This window comes from Pteropus medius, unplaced genomic scaffold (genome assembly GCF_902729225.1).
Source record: "Pteropus medius unplaced genomic scaffold, Ma_sr-lr_union100, whole genome shotgun sequence".
Lineage (NCBI taxonomy): Eukaryota > Metazoa > Chordata > Mammalia > Chiroptera > Pteropodidae > Pteropus > Pteropus medius.
In genome coordinates, this window is record NW_024351648.1 from 4,320,242 (window position 1) to 4,342,249 (window position 22,008).

General features: G+C 50.6%; 1 protein-coding gene, 1 non-coding gene and 1 pseudogene across 6 annotated transcripts in view; all 3 read right to left on the reverse strand.

Moving 5' to 3' along the window:
* ADAMTS17 (ADAM metallopeptidase with thrombospondin type 1 motif 17) overlaps nt 1–22,008 on the reverse strand; it is a 273,147-nt gene that overhangs the window by 202,607 nt on the left and 48,532 nt on the right. For all 5 annotated transcript variants that reach the window (XM_039844085.1, XM_039844086.1, XM_039844084.1 and 2 more), the window contains exons 5-7: nt 9,204–9,287; nt 8,321–8,478; nt 6,142–6,185 (exon numbers count right to left, since the gene is read on the reverse strand). In XM_039844085.1, coding sequence (XP_039700019.1) covers nt 6,142–6,185; nt 8,321–8,478; nt 9,204–9,287 — 286 coding nt within the window. The remainder of the gene's footprint in view (nt 1–6,141; nt 6,186–8,320; nt 8,479–9,203; nt 9,288–22,008) is intronic.
* Nucleotides 2,287–2,402, reverse strand: LOC120587387 (uncharacterized; annotated as a pseudogene).
* LOC120587375 (5S ribosomal RNA) lies at nt 13,915–14,033 on the reverse strand. The gene has a single exon (XR_005648949.1). It is a non-coding gene; the product is annotated as a 5S ribosomal RNA (ribosomal RNA).

Genomic DNA, 22,008 nt, shown 5'->3' on the forward strand with positions numbered 1-22,008 from the left:
ACAAAAAAAAAAAATTTACACACACACACACGCACACACACGCACGCACACGTGCGCACACACACACACACACACCCTGCAGGAACGTAACAGAAGCAGCAAAGCCCGTTGTTTATAACAAACGCCTCTAGACACAGGTGTTCGAACTCTGCCTGGTGACCCAATTAGGAGGCCATCAGTCTGCTTCCCGCAGCTAGGGGACAAGAATGGTCTCCGGAGAGCAGAGGGGGTTGGCAAGGTAAGTAGTGGAAGGCAGCCGCACTCCCCTCGGGGTGCTGGGAACTGTGCTGGCACCAATGTGAAGTTTACAGTTGGCAGCCCTTCCGTTCGGGGGCGAGATGCAAAGCCCACGTAACCCTGGCGGGTAGAATCCAAGCCTGACATCGGGACAGATGCGCCCCCTGGGTAATCCAGGGCCGGCCGGCCTCACTGTTCCCGGCCTCACTGTATCAGGTTCTGTTGCTTTAAATTCGGAGCCCATGCCATTTATCAGACATGAAACCCCAGGGACATAGCCACTCACCATCAGGTGACCCGATCAGGAGCTTCAACCAGGCTTCGGCGTGAAGCCTCTTGCCAACGGCCCTACCCCTAACTCTAGTAATTCTCATTCCGTTAAAGACATCTCCCCATGTGCATGGCTTCTTAGTTCCCATCCGCCAGCCACGGGGACAGCCAGCACCCGCTGGTGGCCTGGCAGGCATGGGAGAAAAGCACCTGGCCACTCTCGACAGGAGCCCTCGCCCCCTTCGCCGTGGACCACCTGCAGTCCAACCATATTTTCCTAAGTGTTTCACCAGCTGGTCTCTTAGTTGGGATTCAAAGGCCTTCCCCAGGGCTGAGGTCACGTGATGAGTGATTTCCCAGCATGCCCAGGGCTCTCTCGGGGCAGGAGGTGCTGGGATCACTCACTAGGTGGGTCAAATGCCGGCTTTTCCTGAACTCGCTAGATCTTGTCCGAAAGGGTCTTTTACTGTCTGCTGGTTCGTCTGAGTGTGGAGTGCACGTTTTCTGGCCATAGGTTCAGCCACGGTTGTCTCCCGTAATCTTACGGTGATCCCCTAGAGACCGGAATGATGTGTACTCGTTGCTCATCATTTTTCTTCGTTTGAGCCCAAGTTCAGGCTGAGCACAGATATAGAAGAAATGTTTGGCATCATTCTCCTTTCTGAGTCTTCACATCTAATTCTTGAACCTTCGTTTCACTTATGTTATTACTCCTGAATTTAACAGATTAACAAAAATGAATTGAGGAGACCTTCGCCCCACTTGGATCGTCTTAAGAGTTGAAACTTATTTTCCTTCAGCTGAAGTGATAAAGAAATTTATGCTCAGAATAAAATAGGCAGAAAAAATCGGGTGGGGCTGGGGACACCTGGCCAGAAGGCAGTTCCAAATTTCGTTACAAATCTCAGAAGGCAAAACCTCCCTCAACGGAGCCAACGCAGCCCCCAAATGAGCACAGGGAGACAGTCTCTCCAGGTGGGGCTCCCGTCTGCAGGACGGTCAGTGTGGGATGCTCGGCTTCTCCTCTGCAGCCCTCCCCCCGGCTCCCGCAACCGGGATCGTCTGCCCAGAGGCAGAGATGATGATCAAGGGCTGGGTGTGGACACGTCTATGAGTTTCAGCAGCGTGGGGCAGACGGACACAGTGCCACGTGCCAGACACGGGACGAACAATCTGGTATTCCTACGCCAACGTCAAGTCACACAGAGAGGCTACACGCTTCACCCATCCAGCCCACTTCCTTCTGAATCAGAGCACGCCGGTGGCACAGATGCTCAGTCAGCTGTCCCCTCCCTCCCTGTTCTGGGAAATCTGTACCATGGAGGGCGACGTCGGGAAGTGCTGGACTCAGAGGCACCGGAACTGGGTCCTTCCTCTCACTGCGAACCTGAACAAGTCCCCTGCCAGCTCCCGGCGACGCGGGAGAACACCCTGCTCAGGCTTTACCTCGCGTCGTCCTCCCAATGGTTCTACGAAGACACCGTTTTTCTTTTGCATTTTAAAATCTAAATTCGAGGCCGTGCATAGTCATTTGACTGCCTGAGGTCTCACGGGCAGCAGAGCCACTTCCTGTGTCCCCTTCACTGTTGGACCACCATCCTTCACATCCAAGGCCCCCTGCGTAATCTCGTTTCTTAAAAGTCTGGGATCTAAATAATACATTTGAGTTGAGTCAGAAGCCCCTGGACCCTCTGCAGATAAAATGACGTTAAAAAGTACAGAAGATTAACACGTCGGTGGTCACCCTTCTTTTATTTTTGTATTATTTATTATTACTTATGCCTACAGCACCTGGTTTTCCAAGGTGGTCTCCCATCCAAGAACTAACCAGGCCTGACCCTGCTTAGCTTCCGAGATCAGACATCGGGCATGTTCAGGGCGTCATGGCCGTAGACCATGGACCGTGGCTCCGCTGGGGCGCGAATCCAGGACCTTCGGCGTGTAAAGTGGACGTGCTCACCGCTACACTATGGAACCACGTCCTGGTCATCCTTCTTTTAGATGGTAAGCTAGAGTCATAAAAACTCCCAGCAGTGGGCCCTGGGCCCTCAATCTGTCCAAACACCGCTGCAAATGTACTTGTTCAACAGATTCGTTTTGTTCATTGATTCAGTTGTATCATAAACGCTCATCAAGCATCTGACACATGCCGGGGCTGGGAATATAGCAAGGACACGAAGACAAAGAAATGCCTTCAAGGGTTTGCGTTCGTGCCGCAGAGGCTGGCAGTACAGGGACGAGCACGCGATGCTGGCCAATGACAGCTGAGAAGGAAGTGCAGAGGCTGCTCTGCCTCTCTGAGACTTTGCTATCGGAACAGCGACCTGAAGGACAGGCGAGAGGGAGCCAGAGGGACGTCAGGAGGAGGGCGTGCCAGGCCTGGGGACAGCAAGTGCGTGAGGCCGTGACACGGAGGCGAGCTTGGCAAGGGAGGGACAAGGTGGAGGCCGGCGTGGCTGGTGCAGGTGAGCGAGGGCGTGAGCACCAGGGACTGAGGGCGGTAAGACAGCCTTGGGCCACGCGTTCCGGAGCCTGCAGGTCTGTGGACTTCACCGGAAGCCACTGGAGGATTCTGAGCAGGAAACTCACATGGTTTGACTTATGTTTTAAAAGTCAGGTAAGAATGAGGGATCCGACAGGTCACTGTGAGGCCAGGGCGCCTGGCAGAGGAGGGTGACAGAGGCCTGGACTCTAGGAATGACAGGTGTGATTAAAAGCCGTCTGGGAAAGAATATACAATGGACCCTTGAACAACACGGGTTTGAACTGGGTGAGTCCACTTACACACGGATTTTTTCAATAAATACACAGTCAGCCACAGCAGATACGGAGGGCCGACTGCATGCTATGCCATTTTCTAGATGAGACTTGAGCATCTGCAGATTTTAACGTTCGCAGGATCCTGGAACTAATCCCCCGAGGTCAAAAGCTACACGCAGATGTTTGACTGCGTGAGGAGGGTCAGCGTCCTTACGCTCGTGGTGTTGACGGGTCAGCTTTATTTTGAAGGCAGAACAGGCGGGAATTGCATCAGACACCTTCTGGAACACGGACCAGACAACAGCTAGAAGGAGCTAACAGAAATCGGAGTCACCATTGGCCATGGCGGGCAGGTGCTATGCAAACACTTTACATCTATTTGTTCTCCTAATTAATCCCGACACCACCACCAGGCAGGCCACGGTCCCATCGCGATCCCGCAGATGTGGTGAAGGTAACAAGGCCAAGGGCACGCACTGCTGGCGAGCACGGCCAGAGGCTCCGGGAGCTCTTCCTTCGGCTTCGCGACCTGCCCCCTCGGCACCCTAGCCACTGTCCCTGCATTCATTACTCCCTCCGACTTTCACACGCGATGCTGGGTGTGGCAGAAAAGGACTTCTTGGCCCAAGAAGAAGTTTTCTTTTTCCAAGACGAAAACCTCTGGGGGTTTCCACTTGATCTCAAAACTTCTGTTTCTCTTGGCACTTGGAGGCTCATGGCAAAGGAAGCGCTGCGACCAGCCCATGAGGACGCCCCGGGGGGCTCCGGCTGGTCCCCTCGCCCTGTCTCTCTGGGAACCCTTCCATCTAATCAGCGGCTCGGCCAAGGTGGGGAGGGGCGGACCGTCCAGCTGCTCCCGGGACGTCCCCGCTAGAGCCCATACACGGCTGTTTGGTCCTGTTTGATTTTGTAACCATGGGGGACAGCAGACAATAGAAAATATCTGGATATTATGAAACCAAACAAGAGAAAAGCAGTAGGAATTTGGGGAAGGAAGCACTGAGTGCAATTGGCTTTTCAGAAACAAAAAAAAAAACCACTAATCATTTTCATGGGACAAAATCCTGCTGCACCGTGGGAAAAGGGAGAGGCGCCGAGTGCCGTGCAAACAGTGCCCGTCAGCAGTCTGAGAGCTGGAAGGCGCGACGGCCCCGCGGTGACACAGGACACCAGGTTCTTGGGGAAAAATGGGATTTCGGGGGTGGTCTCTTCTGTGAGCTGAAATGCAGGGCAAAACCCACAGTTTACGGCGGGGACCAAAGTTCTGAATGAAGAGAAAATCAGAGCCAGGTCTACATCACGTGAGAAGCAGCCGTGCAATCAGGTGCATGGTGTCCAGAAGCACGGGGGTTCCTTCGCCTGCAGTCATTTTCATTCATTCATTCATTCATTCAAGCAATCAACAGTGGTCACTGGGCCTTCGAGCTCCGTGCCAGGTGCTGAAGGACACGACACACGAGTTCTGCTCCGTGTAGTGCAGCGTCTTCCAGGGACAGTGAGGGGTCAGCGCCACCACAGGGGCGAGCTCAGGGTGCAGGAGGAGGGTGGGAGGGAGGCTCCTCGGACAGCAGTATGGTGGCTGTCCCAGCTGACTTGTGAGCCCCGGGAACAGCCACTCCTCCAGGGAGCACGTGTCTCCCCAGCCCTGTCGGCCACGGGCAGAGAGCAGCATAAACCAGCCTTCCAGAGCCGCAGCGAGGCCCGGCCGCGTGTCAGCTGTACCCCTCACGTCGCATTTGTCTAGACATTCTATTACGGGCACAGCCCCGGATACCCCGGATACGAAGCACAGGCTCATCGGTTGGTTTTTGATGCCTAACTCTCAGATTTGTTCAGAGAGTTGACGCAACATATAAAAAACCTTTTGTAAACTCTAAACTTGACATGTTAGTTAGCGTTCTACTAGATTCTGAAGGGTCTTACCAGCCCCCTCGTCCAAAGCGACCATTTTACAGATTATGAAGATGTACCCAAAGCCAGAGGCTTGTGTAAGTGGCACGGCCAAAGTCAAAGCTCGAGATCACCCCCCACTAGGACTCCATGGGAAGCACAGGTTTCGAACATCTGAATTGCACAGTAACATCTATTTTCCAGCCCTATACTGTTTTCCCATCATTCTAAGCACAATCAGATTCAGCGTTTTGTGTTTGGCGGTGTAGCATTTCGACCCCTCGGCGAATAAAGGCGTGTGCGACTGCAGACAAAATCGGACACCCTCGAGGTGACTGTTCTGTTAACCAAGCGGTCTATTCCCGCACGGGAAGGAAATATGAAACCTACGAGATGTCAAGGGCAAGCCAGATATGACCGGGGAGAGAAGAGAAAATAGCGAGGTAAGGGAAATGTGGGGAGGGGAAGCTGGAGGAGGGAGGGGCGAGGAAGAAGGAAAATGTGTTTTTCCAGTACTCAGTGCTGGCGGCAGCTTCGCCACCTGATCAGAAAACAACGAACTTGGTGCCGAGGCTGGTGGAGGGGGCCAGTCTCGCAACCACAGTCGCGCTTCCCCTGAGATGCTTGGTAAAGACCCACGTGCACGAAGGTAAACTGGTGAGCTGCTGTCTCAGGGCGATCGCGTAGCTCAGTGGGGTCTCCTCTCCTGCACTGGTGACCAGGAGGCTCAGAACCGAGCCTGCTCCCAACTACGGTCACCTTGGGGCAGCCCAGTGGCCCCTCCTCTGGTTCAACTTCCTACATATTCCTTTGGTCTATATGCCTTCTGCCATAAGCAACCTCAAAACTTCCCAGGGGGGAAAAGAAAAAAAAATAGAATAAAGTCAAAGACTCAATTTGCAAGAAGAGAGGCAACAGAAAATGCAGAAATGATCGCAATTTATACATCAGCCCCCGATATTATTATTCCAACTCTCAACTTACCAACGGTGTCGCACGGTTCGTCTTTGTATACGCAGAAATCCGTCCTAAAAAGGAAAAAAAGACAAAATAGTTCAGGTGTATGTAGGATCCCCAGGAATGGGAGGAGAAAATATTGTCTATTAACTCTGATGAGTCGCCCTGCCTGCAGAGATGTGATTACTTTAGTTTCCAAGAGGGACCCACCCACAGTTCCAACTGGAAGACCCTCCTTTCAGAGCTAAACTACTCTATACGAAACACTGAGCTGTTGGAAGGGCTCCTCCCAACAGCTGAAAACGTCTTAGAAGGAGATTTTGCCAAGTCGTGTATCGGAGACGATTACTGGTCAATATCATCAGAGCGTAATGACTGTTCCAACCTACTCTCCTTGGGCATCGACTGGCTGTAGATGCTGGGATGACCCTGAATGGCTTATATGAGACGAGAAGAAAGAAGTCATTTCTAAACATTCTTTAAAACTTCCCAGGATCCCCCAGGGTGTGTGGCTGTGGACAAATCGAAGATTCTTGAAACCTGGTCCAGGCCCAGCTCTGCAGGTACGAGGGCCAAGGGGTCTGGGCCCTTCCTTTCCAAAGCCAGAGCGCTCCCACGGCCCCCTCCCTGAGTTCCCACGGTCGGGAGCTGAGCGGGGCGCCCGTGCGTCTTCTCACGGGGTCTGGGGACGCTGGGGGGACGCAACCGGTCACGTGCCTGCAGTTCTCTGAACACGCTTGAGCACGGCGTTGGGTTTGAAAGGCGTGTTCTGAAGCCACTTTGTCTCATTTTACTCTTTAAAAAATCATCTGGAACGGACGGTGGGCCCGGCCCAACGAGGTGGCGATGGAGCTAAACTGTGAAACCAACAGGCGGGTCCCGGTTGGGCCGTACCGCGCCTTCCCCCCATCAGCGTGACCCCTTCCTCTTCCCGACACCCCGTCACTCACCCAGTGTCCTCCGCTCCTCCCCTGCCCTCTGTCGGGATGTACTCTCGGGGAAGGACGTGACCGCCATCCACACGGGATACAATGACAGGGACGGCAGCTAAGTGACCTTCCTAACTTTCTCAGTCACCTCTCCTGCCCCCTCTCCTCCAATGCGCGACACGTTCTCCTGTATCTGAGTCCAAAACGCGCCCCCTCTGACGCCTCCCGGCGCGGCGTGGACGCCCACGCGTGGGAGTCCTGCCTTTGCTCCGCTCTCGCCTGCGGGCTGTCACAGACGCCACCCGCCCGCTCAGACCCAGAGATGCCGGAACTCGAGGTTTCCAAGATTCGACTGGTGGTTCTGGTGAACAGAACTCCCTGGGCCAGACCCGCTGCCTCAGGCCCGACGCGTCCTGCCAGGCACCCTGGACGACCTGCGGACCCACGGGAGAGGGCAGCCCGGCTGGGTGGGACAGCTTCGCAGGTGTGGGCCCAAAACTGGCCGGGGCGACAGCGAGCGGGAGCCGGGGCCAATCCCGTCGGCAGCTCACACGGGTTTTGCTTACTTCGAGTTTCTAATTTTTCCATAACAGACAAAGATACGTTTGGTAATCGATTTTAAAAACTATTTTAACAAAGGGAGAAAGAAAGACTTTCAGACTCCCGCTTTCTATAACCCATTCCCAAACCAAGGGAACGTCCGTGGGAATAACTATTAGGGGCTGGAAAAGGACACCTCAGGATTTGATTTTTCTGTCAAAGACAAACTTTTAGAAGACTGACGGGCAGTAGAGGGTGGCAAGGAAGAAGCACTTGGCAGAGAAGAAACGAAACACAAAAATAGGGATCTCTCTCTCTCTATCTCTCTCTCATTCTCTCTCTCTCTCTCTAACACAAAGACCAGGCTGGCCTAAGACCTCGTCCCAGGCTTTCCCACAATGAGCAACTGAACGTGTTGAAAGCTTTACCCACTGCCTCGCCTGGGCGGAGGGAGAAAGGGCACGCAGCTTCGGTCCAACAGCAGAGAACGGAACCAGGGACGGGGCCTAGTTCACGGGCAGCAGTGGCCACCGCCCTGGAGAAAGCCAGCCCTGTTGGCTGATGGGCGAGGGGTGCTTTCCCGTCCCACGGCCGCCCTGAAGGGAAACGGGGGGCCTGGAACAGGTGGCTCGAGGTCTGATGGCCAAGCCCGGACTCCTGGGAAACCGCCTTCCTCCGGCTCCAGTGGGAACCGGCCCGCCCACCCCGGTTTTCAGCGGCAGGCGAACCGGCTCTACCTGGTGACGAACACGGCGGCGTCCACGGGGGGCGTGTCGTCCTTCCCTCCCGGGACCTGATTGTTGCCGAGGTAACGCGCGCCTCCATATTCCTCGTTCTGCCAGTGACAGAAGCTCTCCAGGGACCGCTCGCCGTGGTGCCCAATGGACAACTTGGCCTAAAAGAAATCGGGGGGCATTTAGAGAAGGGAAGGCCCAGGGGAGCCACAGTTCCCGCCCCGACCACAATGTGGGGGGATGGAGATGGCTGCTCGCCGGGACAGCGTTCAGTGATGCCACCCCAGCCCCCGCCCCCAGATACAGACCCGACACTGGTGGGCAGATGCAGACACCAGACAGAGACCGCCAGGGACCTACTTATAAGCTCAAATGAAGACTATGCTATTAAAGAAAAGTGTTTTCTCTTCTGGCAAAATAAATACAGTGTACCCAACCAAGCACCCACCGGTCCCTCTTTGTCACGTGCACTGCCGGACTGTGCAGGTAATGTTGTCAATCAAAAGATCAGAGAACCAAGCTATGGTGACTCCACATTTGGGCTGACGCTCAAGCATAGCTCCAGGAGGGCGGCCGCGGTCCCAAAGACCTCGCCACCGGGCCTTAGCACAGGTGAGACATGCCTAGTGACGGAGGGACGCCCGCGAGCCCGTTGCTAGGGCTCCCTTGGGACTGAGCAGGTCGCGTGCACTTCTAGTAACGACCGCTCTCACCGGACATTCCCAGCCCCCCGCCCAGGGCTCACTGTCACCATCTGCAAAGCCAGAGAGCGCGGAGTAGACACACAACCCCCCGATCCTCCTTAGCGGCCAACGGCAGCCGGGAAGCATCGAGACCAGGCCCATTTCCTGCGTGAAGGGCGTCGATGGGACCAACGGGGACTTACAGGACGATGCCGGAGGAGGACCAGCCTGGTGACCTGAATGTTTACTTTAATTCCAAGGCTCTGGTGCTGAAACATGTTGTATACCTGTCAGGAGAGAACAAAGAAGTAGATAAAGATAAAGATGTAAAAAGTTTCTTTTTTTAAATACAGTAGTATCCTGGATGTGATCCTGGAACAGAGAAGAGATAATAGGTAAAAACTAAAGAAATCTAAAAAAACTATGGACTTCGGTTAATAGTTATAATAAACTATTATAACTATTAGTTATAATAAACACGCCACACGAATGCATATTAATAAGGGAAAATGGTATGAAAACTCTGTATTATCGGTTCAATTTTTTAAAATCTAAAACACAAAATACAAATGTATTTGTAAATAAAACATAAAATATAAATTCCATTCATTAAAACTCTACTCATTAAAAATCAATATTAAAAAGCCAGGAATGTTCTTCCAGTATAAAAAAAATCTAAAGAAAGAATAATTATATGAAATTTGGTGTTCATAGATAAAGTCTTATTGGAACAAAATATATATATGTGTGAAAAATATAACCCAGGTTATATTTTTCCAAAAAACTCCCATAAATATGAATTCCCCAAAAGGAACATATATATGATTTAAAAAAAACCCTTTGGAATAACACGCACGTGTGTGCAGACATACATATAAACACAAAACTAAGCCGGAAATCACTTGGTTAAGAAAATGTATAGAACGGGTTATTTTGAAAAAAAAAAAAGAAAGAAATTGATGTTAGGTGATTCTGGGCTTTCACGCAGAAGGCTGAAGGAGGCTTTTGAGAAAAGGCAGTAGGAGGTCAGTGCCCGTGGCCAGCTGCCGTGTGCCAGCCTGTATCACCCCTGACCCTCACCACCGTCCATCACGTTTGGTATCTCCACCACCACCCTGGCTCGAGATAAAGCTACCTGCTCAAGACCCACAACCAGTCGCTGATGCCCTCAATTCAAATCCAGGCTTGTTTGGCCGAAAAAGACAAAAAAGTCCTCATTTTAACCAAAGTTTATCACAGAGATAAAGTTATAACAACAGAAAAAGATGCGTCCCTCTTAGTTTTGCGCCCCTCGTTGGTAGAGCTTAACTGGAAGGACCTCGCTATCAAGAAATCAAAGGAAAGTGTTTCCAGGGAAAGAGAGGAGGGAACCCTTAAATAACTGACATGGGGAAAGAGCCCACTGATTTGAGGCTCCCCAGGCCTCACGCCCCTTCTGAGTTCTTCTTCTGTGACGTGGAGGCAGGGAGGGCCAATGGGAAGTGACCTAGGTGGCGGTGCAAAGTACAGTGAGAACACGGATCAGAATCTCTGCTTTCTGAAAATACATTTATATATTTCATTGTCCTGTTTGGGTTCCCCACCCCCCCGCCCAGTTTTATGAACTATAATAGAATATAACATTAGTTTTAGGTTGCAACATGATTTAGTTAACACCCATCACCTCACACTCATAATTCTTTTTCCTTGTGATAAGAGCTTTTAAGATCTACTCTCTTAGCAACTTTCATGCTCTACATAACATCCCCAGAACTTATGTGTCATGCAGCTCAGCGGTCCCCAATCTTTTTGGCACCAGGGACCGGTGCTCCAATGAGCATCTCATGCCTGATGATCTGAGGCGGAGCTGAGGCGGTGATGCTGGTGCTGGGGAGCGGCTGCAGATACAGATGACATATGACGCTTCACTTACTCGCCGCTCACCTCCTGCCGTGTGGCCCGGTTCCTAACGGGTACCAGTCCACGGCCCGGAGGTTGGGGACCCCTGATATAACTGGAAGTTTGTATCTTTTGATCATCTTCAACAATTCTGCCCACCCCCCACCTCTGGTAACTGCCGATCTGTCTCTGAGTTTGAATTTTTAGATTCCACATATAAGTGATATCACACAGTATTCGTTTTTCTTTGACTTATTGCACTTGGTTTTAAACATTCTACTGGTAGAAATAATCTCGGGGGAGAATTCTCCAGCGAGGGGCACTAAAACTTCGAATAGTTGGTGTGCATTCACCAGAACACCAGCAGCAACACAAAACAATGACCACAACAGACGGTGGTGTAGCCACAGTTAATTCAAGCCAAGCGAAGCTGGACACAGCATCTGGCACACAAACGTCAGAGCACACGGTGTTTGGGCATCTGTGTGACAAAGGAGTTAGCTGCATCATCGCTTGAATTTTTCTCTTTGAAACTATTATTAAAGAAAAAAAAAATAGTGTAATTTAATATTCTTTCCCACCAGGAAAAATGGAACATATTCAGTTGCTCTGTTTTCTCTCCCCACCCCCAAATTTCCTTTCCTCAAGAACAAAATAGCATTTTTTTGTTTTTTTTTTAATACTGGACCATCCATCTGTAGGCCAACTCTGAAGTCATGTCTTAATTACCTATCCCTAAACCTGGGTGAAGAAGGATTTAAAAAAAAAAAGCACATCACTTTTTCCTTGTTTTGATATTTTGAGAACCACCCAATGGCTTTAATTCAAATTTTTCCAGAAATATTCAGCATTAGGATTGGGCCCAGACTGGAAAACCTCAATTCAAAACAGGAAAATTAGGAAGAATGAAAACTCGTAGTTACGAGGGGAAAATTCAAGTTGCACAGAGTTTCAAGGTGCCATGTAAACAATGCCTGTGACGTCGACACCAGCCAGAGATCTTAAAGAACCCTGACCCTTTAAAGAAACGATGCAGTGAAGGAATGCTCCGTGGCGTTCGGACAGGCCACAGGAAGGAGCATGAAGGATCTACATGGAATGATGCGTGAGTCAGAAAGAACCAAACTACAGCAAAACGTTCCCTTGTGCGAATCTCATTTTCTCCTCACTGGGCAGACGAGAATTCTCCGTCTTCCACACACCACGACCCCAAAGGCTCAGTCGAATGTACAAAAAATGTGCGCTAAAGGTGGAGAACAAGCTTCACGCTCCAGGGGCTGGAGGGAGGGGGGTGGGGGAAGCTGTCGTTTAATGGGTAGAGAGTTTTGGTTTTGCAAGAAGACAGAGTTCTGATGACGAGTTGCGCGACGGGGCGAAGTATATTTAACGAGGCTGAACTGTACACTTAAAAAGGACTAAGATGCTAAATTTTGGGACGTGTGCTTTACCAAATTAAAAACTGTTAATTTAACAACAACAACAAAGCTCCGCGCTCTAAGCGACATTGTCCGAAGCCCATAGGAATGCAGTTCCCCTGGACGTGGAACGAGGGCGCTCGCGTCCAGGAGAGCAGGTATGGGAGTCTGACCATGACTAACGTGTCTTGTCACCGGACGGGAGCTGCACTGTGGTCCCACAAACCTCAGCAGCGCACAGGGCAGACACACAGGGTCTCCCTGGAGGCCCGGCGCCAGCCAGGCCAGCCAAAGTCGGCCAACAGCCACCACACGCAAAGCAGCAGGCCTCAAAAACATGTAACAAAGTCTCCCGACTTTTTTCCCATGGAAATTCATGCTCAGGAGAAGTCCTGGAGGCAGGGGCCATATGATGCTTAGGGAGACACCTGGAATGGCCCAGCAAATCGTCTGGAAATTCTGTCTCCGGCGTCCAGCTCTGGCTGGGTCCTGGCAAGGGTTCAGAGCTCTGGCTGCACTGGTCACATTTCCTTGGCAGCCTGGGGGCCGAGCTGGGTGGACTGCCTGCCAGCGGCACACTGCGGCTCTCCTGGCTGGGCGACTTGGGGATACGGTCAAGGAGGGGCAGACAAGGACCAGAGAAGGAGCAGGTGACAGGGCCACCTGGGGAGGAGCTGGTCACAAGCTAAGCAGGGTTTTTCACAAGAGCACCACCTACCTGTGGGACTCAGGGCCCCCGCAAGCATAGACAGGGACTGCAGTTGACACTCTTGACAGCTGACACAGGACACCATTCAGACCTCCACACAGAAGGTCCTGGAGCAGCAGCACCAACCCTGCCCGGGCGCTGGGAGGTGCTTGGTTCGAAGCCCACCCCGAACCCACTGAATCAGAGACTCCGGGGGTGGGCCTGGCCGCTTCTGCTTAACAAGCACCCAGCAGCTTCCTGTGGACGGCTGCAGGGTATAAGAGCCAGTGCCGCTGACACCCCGCTAGTTTCTCTGGTCGCCGGGAGAGGCTGGTTGTCGGTTTCTCATGGTAATTGAGTAAAATTGATGTCATTTTCCCTGCAAACAGAACTTGCCTGGAACGTGTCAGGGTTACACTCCACCCCGTGGTTGTTAAGGAAGCTGGAAACAACCCAGACGCTGTCAAGTGGCCCTATTTTCCAACTTGGCTGCCCAAACCCTGGGTTTCCAGCGTCGGACCACCTGTTTCTGTCTGCAATCTGTTCTGTAAAATATTCCGGCCCCTGGGTCACCACCCCTCGTCCCACCAACCAGAGGGAAATCAAGTTACGTATATAAGAAAGACACTGCAGAACATCCGGAAAACTGGCAAAAGCCAGGGCCGCAGCACCTCTCTGGGGCTCGCTGCGGGCTGGGAGACCGGGCTGGCAGAGGCTCCCCCTCCGCCTTTACCTGCTCAGGTGCTTGGTTGGCTGGAGACACTGAGCTGGGAGTAAGAATCCATATTCCTGGATGAGAGCCAGGCGAAAGGATCTTTTATTTTTATTTATTTATTATTATTATATATAGCTTTTTAGGCGAGGCAACCCTTGGTTGACCTCACAGATTGCAAGGACCTTGTCAGCTTACAAGCCCTCATTTTTTATTTTTTACGCCTACAGCACCCGGTCTTCCTAGGTGGTCTCCCATCCAAGTACTAACCAGGCCCGACCCGGCTTAGCTTCCGAGATCAGACGGGATCGGGCGTGTTCAGGGTGGCGTGGCCGTAGACTGGAGGGATCTTCTAAAACACAGACCAGTGCATGCCACTCGTCTACTGAAACCCCCGCAGCAGCTTTCCATTTCATGTGCAGTGAAGCCCGCCCCTTCCCTTTCAGCCCACCCCTCCCATCCCCCACCCGGAACTGCCTCTTTCTGCGCCTCCCCAATGCCAGATGGACCGTCACAAACTAGCAACTTAACGGCTTCCCTTCTAAATGGCGGGTGTGTCGCTGACCGCCCGTCACTCGCTCACCTGGCTCTTCACAGCAGCTGGCGCGTCCCTGCCAACACTTAGGATTTTTAATACTCGCATCCTAATGAGCGTTAGGTGGCATCGCTACGTGGTTTTGCTCTGCATTTCCCTAATGACTAGTGACGTTAAACATCTTTTCACGTGCTTACTGGCCATTCGATGTCTTCTTTGGAGAAATTTCTATTCAAGTCTTTTGCCTATTTTTTAAATCGGGGTTTTTTGTTGTTGTTGAGTTTTAGTTTTCTTTATGCTCTGGATATTATCGGATATGTAATTTGCAAGTATTTTCTCTCCTTTTCCTCCGCTGATTGTGGCCTTTTAAGCACAAACATTTTTTAATTGGATCAAGTTCGATTTGTCTATTTCTTAATTTGTTGCCTGCGCCTTTGTCACATCTAAGAAATCATTGCCAAATCCAGCATCGTGAAGCTTTTCCCTTATTTTTTTCTTCTAGGAGTTTTATAGTTTCGGCTCTATGTTCAGGTCTTGGCTCTATTTTGAATTAATTTTCATATATGGTGTTAGGTAAATGTCCACCTTCATTCTTTTACATGTGGAGGTCTAGTTTTTCCAGCACCATTTGTTGAAGACTGTCACTATCCCATTGAATGGTCTCAGCACCCTTACTGAAAATCACCTGACCATTATGTCAGGGTTTGTTGCTGGAATCTCTGTTCTATTCCGTTGGTCTACGTGTTTGTCTTCACGTGAGCACCACAGCGTTTTGGTTACTATAGCTTTGTAGAAAAAAATTGAAATCAGGAAGCGTGAGTCTTCTAACTTTGTTTTTCAAGATTTTTTTTTGGCTACTCAGGATCCCTTGAGATTCTATGAGAATTTTAGCATGGATTTCTCTATTTCTGCTGGAAGAAAAATATTGATTATTTTGCTAGAGTGTTCATCGAATCTGTAGATTGCTTTGGGTAGTATTGACATATTCATAGTAAGTCTTCCAACCTATGAACACAGATGCCTTTCTATTCATTTACGTCTTAATTTCTTCCATCAATGTTTTGTAGTTAGTATACGTATCTTTCATCTCTTAATTCTTAGGTAATTCATTATTTTTGATGCTACTGTAAATGGAATTTTTTAAATTTCCTTTTTGGGTCGTTCATTTTGAGGTAGAGAAATGCAATTTGTGGTGGATTCGTATCATACTACTTTGATGAATTATTTTATTAATTCGAAAATTTTTTGTGGGATTTTAGGGTAGTCTACATATACGATCATGTCACCTGTGAAAAGATAATTTTACTTCTCTCCTACTCGGATGTTTTTTATGTCCTTGTTTTGCCTAATTGCTCTGGCTAAAACTTCCAGTACTGCCCTAAATACAAGTGATAAAAGCAAGCATTCTTTCCTTATTATCCATCTTGGAGGATAAGGGAGTGTCCCCTCCCGTTTTTTTCAAGGAATTTGAGGATGACTGGTGAGTTAGTACTTCCTTCGCCACTGAATATGATGTTTGTTATGGGTTTTTCGCATACGACTTTTATCACATGGAGGTAGTTAACTTCTATTCGTTTTGTCAAGTGTTTTTTATCATGAAAGGGTGTTGAATTTTCTCAAATGTCTTCTTCTGCATCAACTGTGCTTTATTTTTCTTCATTCTGTTAATGTGGGAAATTATACTGACTGATTTTTGTTTGTTGAAACATCCTCATGTTCCAGAAATCGATCCCACATTGTCATGGTTTATTATCCTTTTAACGTGCTGTTAAATTCGATTTGCTAGTATTTTCTTGAGAATTTCTGCATCGATGTTCATAAGGGAAATTGTTTTCTCATTTGTGAGGAATTATAGTTTTCTTGCAATGTCTTCATCTGGCTTTGGTATAAGGGCAACGTTGGCCTCACAGAAAGAGTCAGGGGGTGTTCCTTCCAGTTTTTTTTCAAGGAATTTGAGGATGACTGGTGAGTTAGTACTTCTTTAGATAGTTTGGTGTAATTCACCAGGGAAACTGTCAGGCCCAGGGCTTGTCTTTGTCAGGAGATTTTTGATTATTGATTCGATCTAGTTATAAGTCTATTTGGATTTTCTATTTCTTCGTTATTAAGTCTTGGTAGGTTCTATGATTCTAAGAATCTGTCCAAGTCACTTAGGTTATCCAGTTTGCTGGTGTGTAATGGTTCACAGTTCTCTTGTGATCTTTTTGTTTCTATAGAATTGGCAGTCACGTCTCCACTTCTATTTCTGATTTTAGTGATTTGAGGTTTTTTGTTAGTCAATCTAGCTAAGGTTTGTCAGTTTTAACTTTTGAAGAATCGACTCTTGGTTTTGTTGATTTTCTGTATTATTTTTCTATTCTTCGTTTTATCTCAGCTGTGATCTGTATTATTTCCTTTCTTCTGCTAACTTTGAGTTCAATTTGTTCTAGTTGCTTAAGTTGTCAAGTTAGGTTACTGATTTGTAATCCTTTTTAATGTGAGCATTTATAGCTATCCATTTCCCTCTGAACACTGCTTTTGCTGTGTCTCATAAGTTTTTGTATGTTTTATAATCATTATTATTTGTCACTACATTATTTATGTATTTTTTCATTTCCCCTGTGATTTCTCCCTTGACCTACTGGTTAAGATTGTTGTTTAATTTCCACACATTTGTGAATTTTCCAGTTTTCCTCCTGTAACCGATTTCTAAGTTAATCCCATGGCAGTCAGAGCTAATAGTTTGTATGGTACCTTTTAAATCTATTAAGCCTTAATTCGTGACATAATATGGTATATCCTGGAAAATATCCCCTATGCACTTGAAAATAAGGAATATTCTGTTGTAATTGGGTAGAGTGTTCTGTATGTCTATTAAATCTAGCTGGTTTATTGTGTTGTTCAAGTTTTCTGTTATCTTCTGTCGAGTTGTCCTATCCACTACCGAGAGTGGAAATGAAGTCTCTATTATTACAGAACTGTATATTTCTCCCTTCGTTTCTATCGATTTTTGCTTCATACGTTTTAATGGCCTGTTATTAGGTGTGTAAATACTTAGAACTGTTATTATCTTTTGCTGTGTTGAAACTTTTATTAATGAATGATATTCTTTTTTGTTTCTTGCGAACTTTTTTTTGATTAAAGTCTGTTTCGTGTGATATTAGTATAGCCTGCTCTCCTATAGTTACTATTTGCATGAAATATCTTTTCTCATCCTTCTGCTTTCAACTTATTTGTGTCTTCGGATCCAAAACGAGTCTCTTGTAGACAGTATATCCTTGGGTCGCATTTTTTAAAATCCATTCTGCCGATTTCTTTTGATTGGCGAGTTTAATCGATTTACATTTAAGGCAGGAACTAATAAGAAGAGACTTCTGCATTTTGCTGTTTGTCTTCTATATATAGTTTTTTTTGGTCCCTCGTTCCTACATTACTGACTTTTGTGTGTGTTCAGTTGATTTTTTTTATTATGAAATTTTAAGTTCTCTTCCCATTTCCTTTTGTGTGTATCATACAGCTATTTTCTTTGTGGTTGCCGTGGGGATTGCGTTTAACATCCTAAAGTTCTTACACTCCAATCTGAATTTATACGAGCTTAGATTCAACAGCATATGCGACCGTTAACAAGATGTTTTTTAAAAAGCAAACAAATAAATCAGGATGAGAACCCACGAGCAGAAAGCAGACTGCGATGAGGAAGAAAACGAGTCGGCCTTTTCAGAGAGGGCAGGAAGGAGGGTCCCCTCCAAGAGGATATTTACGTGGAGGTTTATAAAACAGAGGAGCCGGCTTTGTAAAAAGTGGGGAGGGCCGCGTTCTTGAAGACACTATGAGTCTGAGAAGAACTCGGGGTGCCTGGGAAATGGTGGTCCGGATGGCAGGAGTCAGTGCTGATGGGGTGAAGGGAACGAAGCTCAGGGGAAGCGGGTGGCCCCAGTCACATGGCTTCAGAGGGCCATGCAAAAAACAGCAGATTCCGTATCAAATGCAAGGGAAACACAAACAGGCGCAGCGCCTCTCAGGGACAAAGTCCTCACAGTGCTGCGTGAGGACGTCGCTGGCCGTTCAGCAGTAAGGATTCCGGAGGAAGAAAATGGAAGTGACCAGCCCAGCAAAGCAGCTGCTGTGGTCGTGGAGGCCGGAAACAATGGCGGTCAGTCCGCGCTGGGGGTGGAGATAAATGACAAGCTCCAGATTTGCCTGTCACTTTGAACAAGGTGACACAAGGGTCCCTCAGCCCTGGGTTTGCGTCCTCTCCCTGCCGTGTCCTCACTGGCTCTGCACCCTCGTCCCCTGTCATTCCTCCCAAGCTTCCATTTTCCTCTCTGTGAAACACAAATGGCGACATCCACCAGGTCTGAAGAGGAAGCGACGTGAAATCGCCATTGTCATCGGGACCGGTGGGTTCATCACAGGCATTCACTTCCTTCCTTCTTTTTTTCCTTCCCTCCTTCCCTCCCCTCCTCCCTCCCCTCAAACACAGGCCGTCAGTGACTGACGCTAAACTAATACATCACAACCATGGGATGCTATGAAAACCGTGAGCAAACACTTGACACCAAATTCTCTCAGCTCTGGGCATGTCACACAGCAAGGCCCTATGAGGCACTCGGCTTGCCGTGGGGACAGGGACCTCAGTTTAGCCTCGGGGGACAGGGCAGCACCTGCAGGTGACCGAGCTTCTGCCCACAGAGACGCAAGTGGGAGGGAGGAGAGGGGGTGACGCTACTTCCTGCAGCCTGGAGAGAAATGTGTTGGAATGAAGGTGGCCAGGTGGCCACCACCTCTGCCGATTTCCTTCCAAATCCAAGGAGCTAAGGGGACAGAGCCAGTTCCGTCCTGGAGGGCCGCAGCAAACCTGCTGAGCCGGATGGCCGGGCTGGTGGGCTCTCCTCCCTGCTCGCTGCACCTGGGGGGCCTCGTCCACAGAGAAGACGCCCCGCTCAGCCGTAATCCTGTCTCATCCTCCCGGCCTGGGAGGCATCTTACCTACTGACAGGAATCCCTTTTCTGAAACGGCCACGGGCAGGATAGAATCCTCTAGATCTTCAGAACTAGAAGCCGAGGAGCTGAAGTTTGCGACGGAGAGCGGTCTTGGTAAGGTCTGAACGGAACTTGTTTTTAAATTTGCTGAATGGTGACCCACGGGGAAGGACACAGAAACAGCTGCTTTTGATATCGGCCAGCGGCCCAGGGTGCTCTGCTCTCTGTCATCCGCTTTCTGGTGCGTCTTGGCCAAGAAAGCCGGGGACAGACATCAGGGGAGTCACCCTCAAGGGGGAGGCCTCGCGGGAAACACCTACATCCTGGTTCGACCCACTGGGCCCCGGATCTGCCATCAGCAGCAGGATCTGGAGCCCCCAACGTCTCAGTAGTTGAGCTAAGAGGGGCGAGCAGGGGTGGATTAAAACCTAGGTGGCACCCGACAGTGTCACCTCCTGCAGCCTGGAGATGGAGACACGTTGGAATGAAGGTGGCCACCACTCCGTGCCCGTCCTCCAGCCTTGACAGACCCTGGATGGCGGGGAGGGCAATGCTCCCACGTCTGCCCGTCCACCCCCGGCCCCAGCCCAAGTGATAAATTACACACGAAATATCAAAGCAAGAACTTTGCCTTATTACCACTTTAGTTGCTTGTACTTGTGCCCTGGACAATTTTTAAAAAAAATAAATGAGGTGAAATTATCCACAGATGAAAGAACCTGGTGCACAGCCAGCACCGCACCCCCGCCCCCACCCAGCCCTCCCCACAGGTGTCCGCTGGGCAGGCTGGGGCACTGCGACCCATCGTCATCCAGCCACCTGGGTTTACACAAAGGAAGCGCACAGAGGTGCTCGTCAGAAACCAGGCCAAGCACTGTTAAAAGTTAACGAAAGTGATTCCACTGTGGGGGTGGGGGGTACCCACGAAAATCGAAAGCAGGGACTCGGGCAACTAGCGGCATTAACAGCCCAAACAAGGGAGCAGCCCAGTGTCTAAGGATGGACGAATGAATAACCGAGATGCGGTCTGTACCTACGCGGAATATTCTTCACCCTTCAAAAGGAAGGACATTCTGACACACGCTACACATGGCCGAACCTTGAGGACATCGTGCCGAGGGAAAGGGGCCAGTCACAAGGACAAACACTGCGTGACGCCACTCGTATGAGGTGCCTAGAACAGGCAAATTCATAGCGACAAGAAGGACAATGCTGGTGGCCGGGGGGCGGGGGGAGGGGAAGGAAGGGTGAGCGTTGCCCGGGTCCAGAGTTTCACTTTTGCAAGATGAAGAAAGTTCTGGAGATGCGTGGTGGCGATGGCGACACAATGTAAATGTCCTTAATGCGACCAAACTGTACACTTGAAAACGGTTGTCGGTAAATGTGTTTTTTACCACAATTTCTTAAAAAAAAAAAGAAGAAATCTGAGAAAAGTTTAAAAAGATAAAAGAAGAGAGGGAGGGAAGGAGGGAGGGAGGAAGGAAATGAATGCGACTCCCAGACTTCCCCGCTTTGAAGGGGACGGTGACTAGGTGCCGCAAAGGCCACGTCTTGACGACAGATCGCTGGCCGAGGGCCGCGTGGGGAGCCACAGTGCCAGGTGCCCTGCAGAAGAGCCCATCCGGTGAGGACGCCTGCCAGTCCCCACGGTAACTCGCCGCACGACGCTGCCCTCCAGGCGCCACCAGAGCTGCCTCAGCCTCAGGCAGAGCCAGTCTGGGGCGGGCGCAAACGAGCCAGACGGACCGCGCCACAGATAGATCTGTCCCCAAAGGCCCCCTGACGAACACGGGTATCCGAGTCTTGTCTTCACAGCACTCGGGATAGCCGTGGGGTGCACGCCCGTTAGCCCGGGGGTGGGGTTCCCGAGCATTTATTTTCCTGTGGCCAGTTAGGGAGAGGCTCGACCTGCCAGTGGCTTCCTGTGTGACCTTGGCACTGACCCCTGCCCTCCTGCTCTTGCGCCTCCTGCTGCGTGGCCTGGTACCAGTCCGTGGCCCAGGGCTTGGGGACCCCCTGATCTCCGGTCGTCCTTCGCCCAGACTCCCCCGGCGAGGCTCTTCCTCCTCTCGGCCGCTGCCTCTCCCTTTTCACCCCCGGCAACCCCTAAAGCCATTCCGCCAGAGACCCAGCCTCTGGCATCGTCAACCAGCCCCTTCCTGCAGCCCTGGTCTGTGCTGACGGACGCCCACCTCCCAGTCCGTGGGTCCCCCTGCCGGCTCCCGCCCTGTGCCACCCGGGGCCTGTGTGGCCGGCTTCTCCGCTCGCCCCACGTGCTCCACGCGGACGAGGCGGGCCGCCGCCGCAACCGCAGCTCCTGGTCCTTATTTACAGCCGGGACTCCATCCTGATCTCCCACTGGGAACTCGAATCCAGCTTGTCCGGAATGGATCACCTCCCATAGCCCAGCATGCACTGCTCCTCCTTCCCCGCCAGTGGCTCCGCCGCCCGCCCAGGCCCTCTGGCCTTGCAGCCTGGCGTCCGCTCCCGCTTCCTTCCCTGCCTGCCTCTCCAAGCCCCGCACCCTGCCGGTCACCGACTCCTGTGTGTCCCTCCTCTCCGCACGACCACCCCGTCCGCCCTCACTGCTGCCCCTCGGGGCAGACCCTGTCCCCGCGCCAGCGCCCCTCCTGGCCTCGTCCCGCCCCCGTCCGCCGCGTGCAGCTGTCGGGGTTGTCCTCCCGCCCTCGCCCCGGGCACGGTCCCCGTCTCTGCCTGCAGTGGCCCCGCTCCTCAGGGGTCTCACCTGCCCTGCCAAACCCGCCGCGGTCATGAGCTCGCCCACACTCTCAAAGCGCCTCTGCCTTATGCTGCAGCG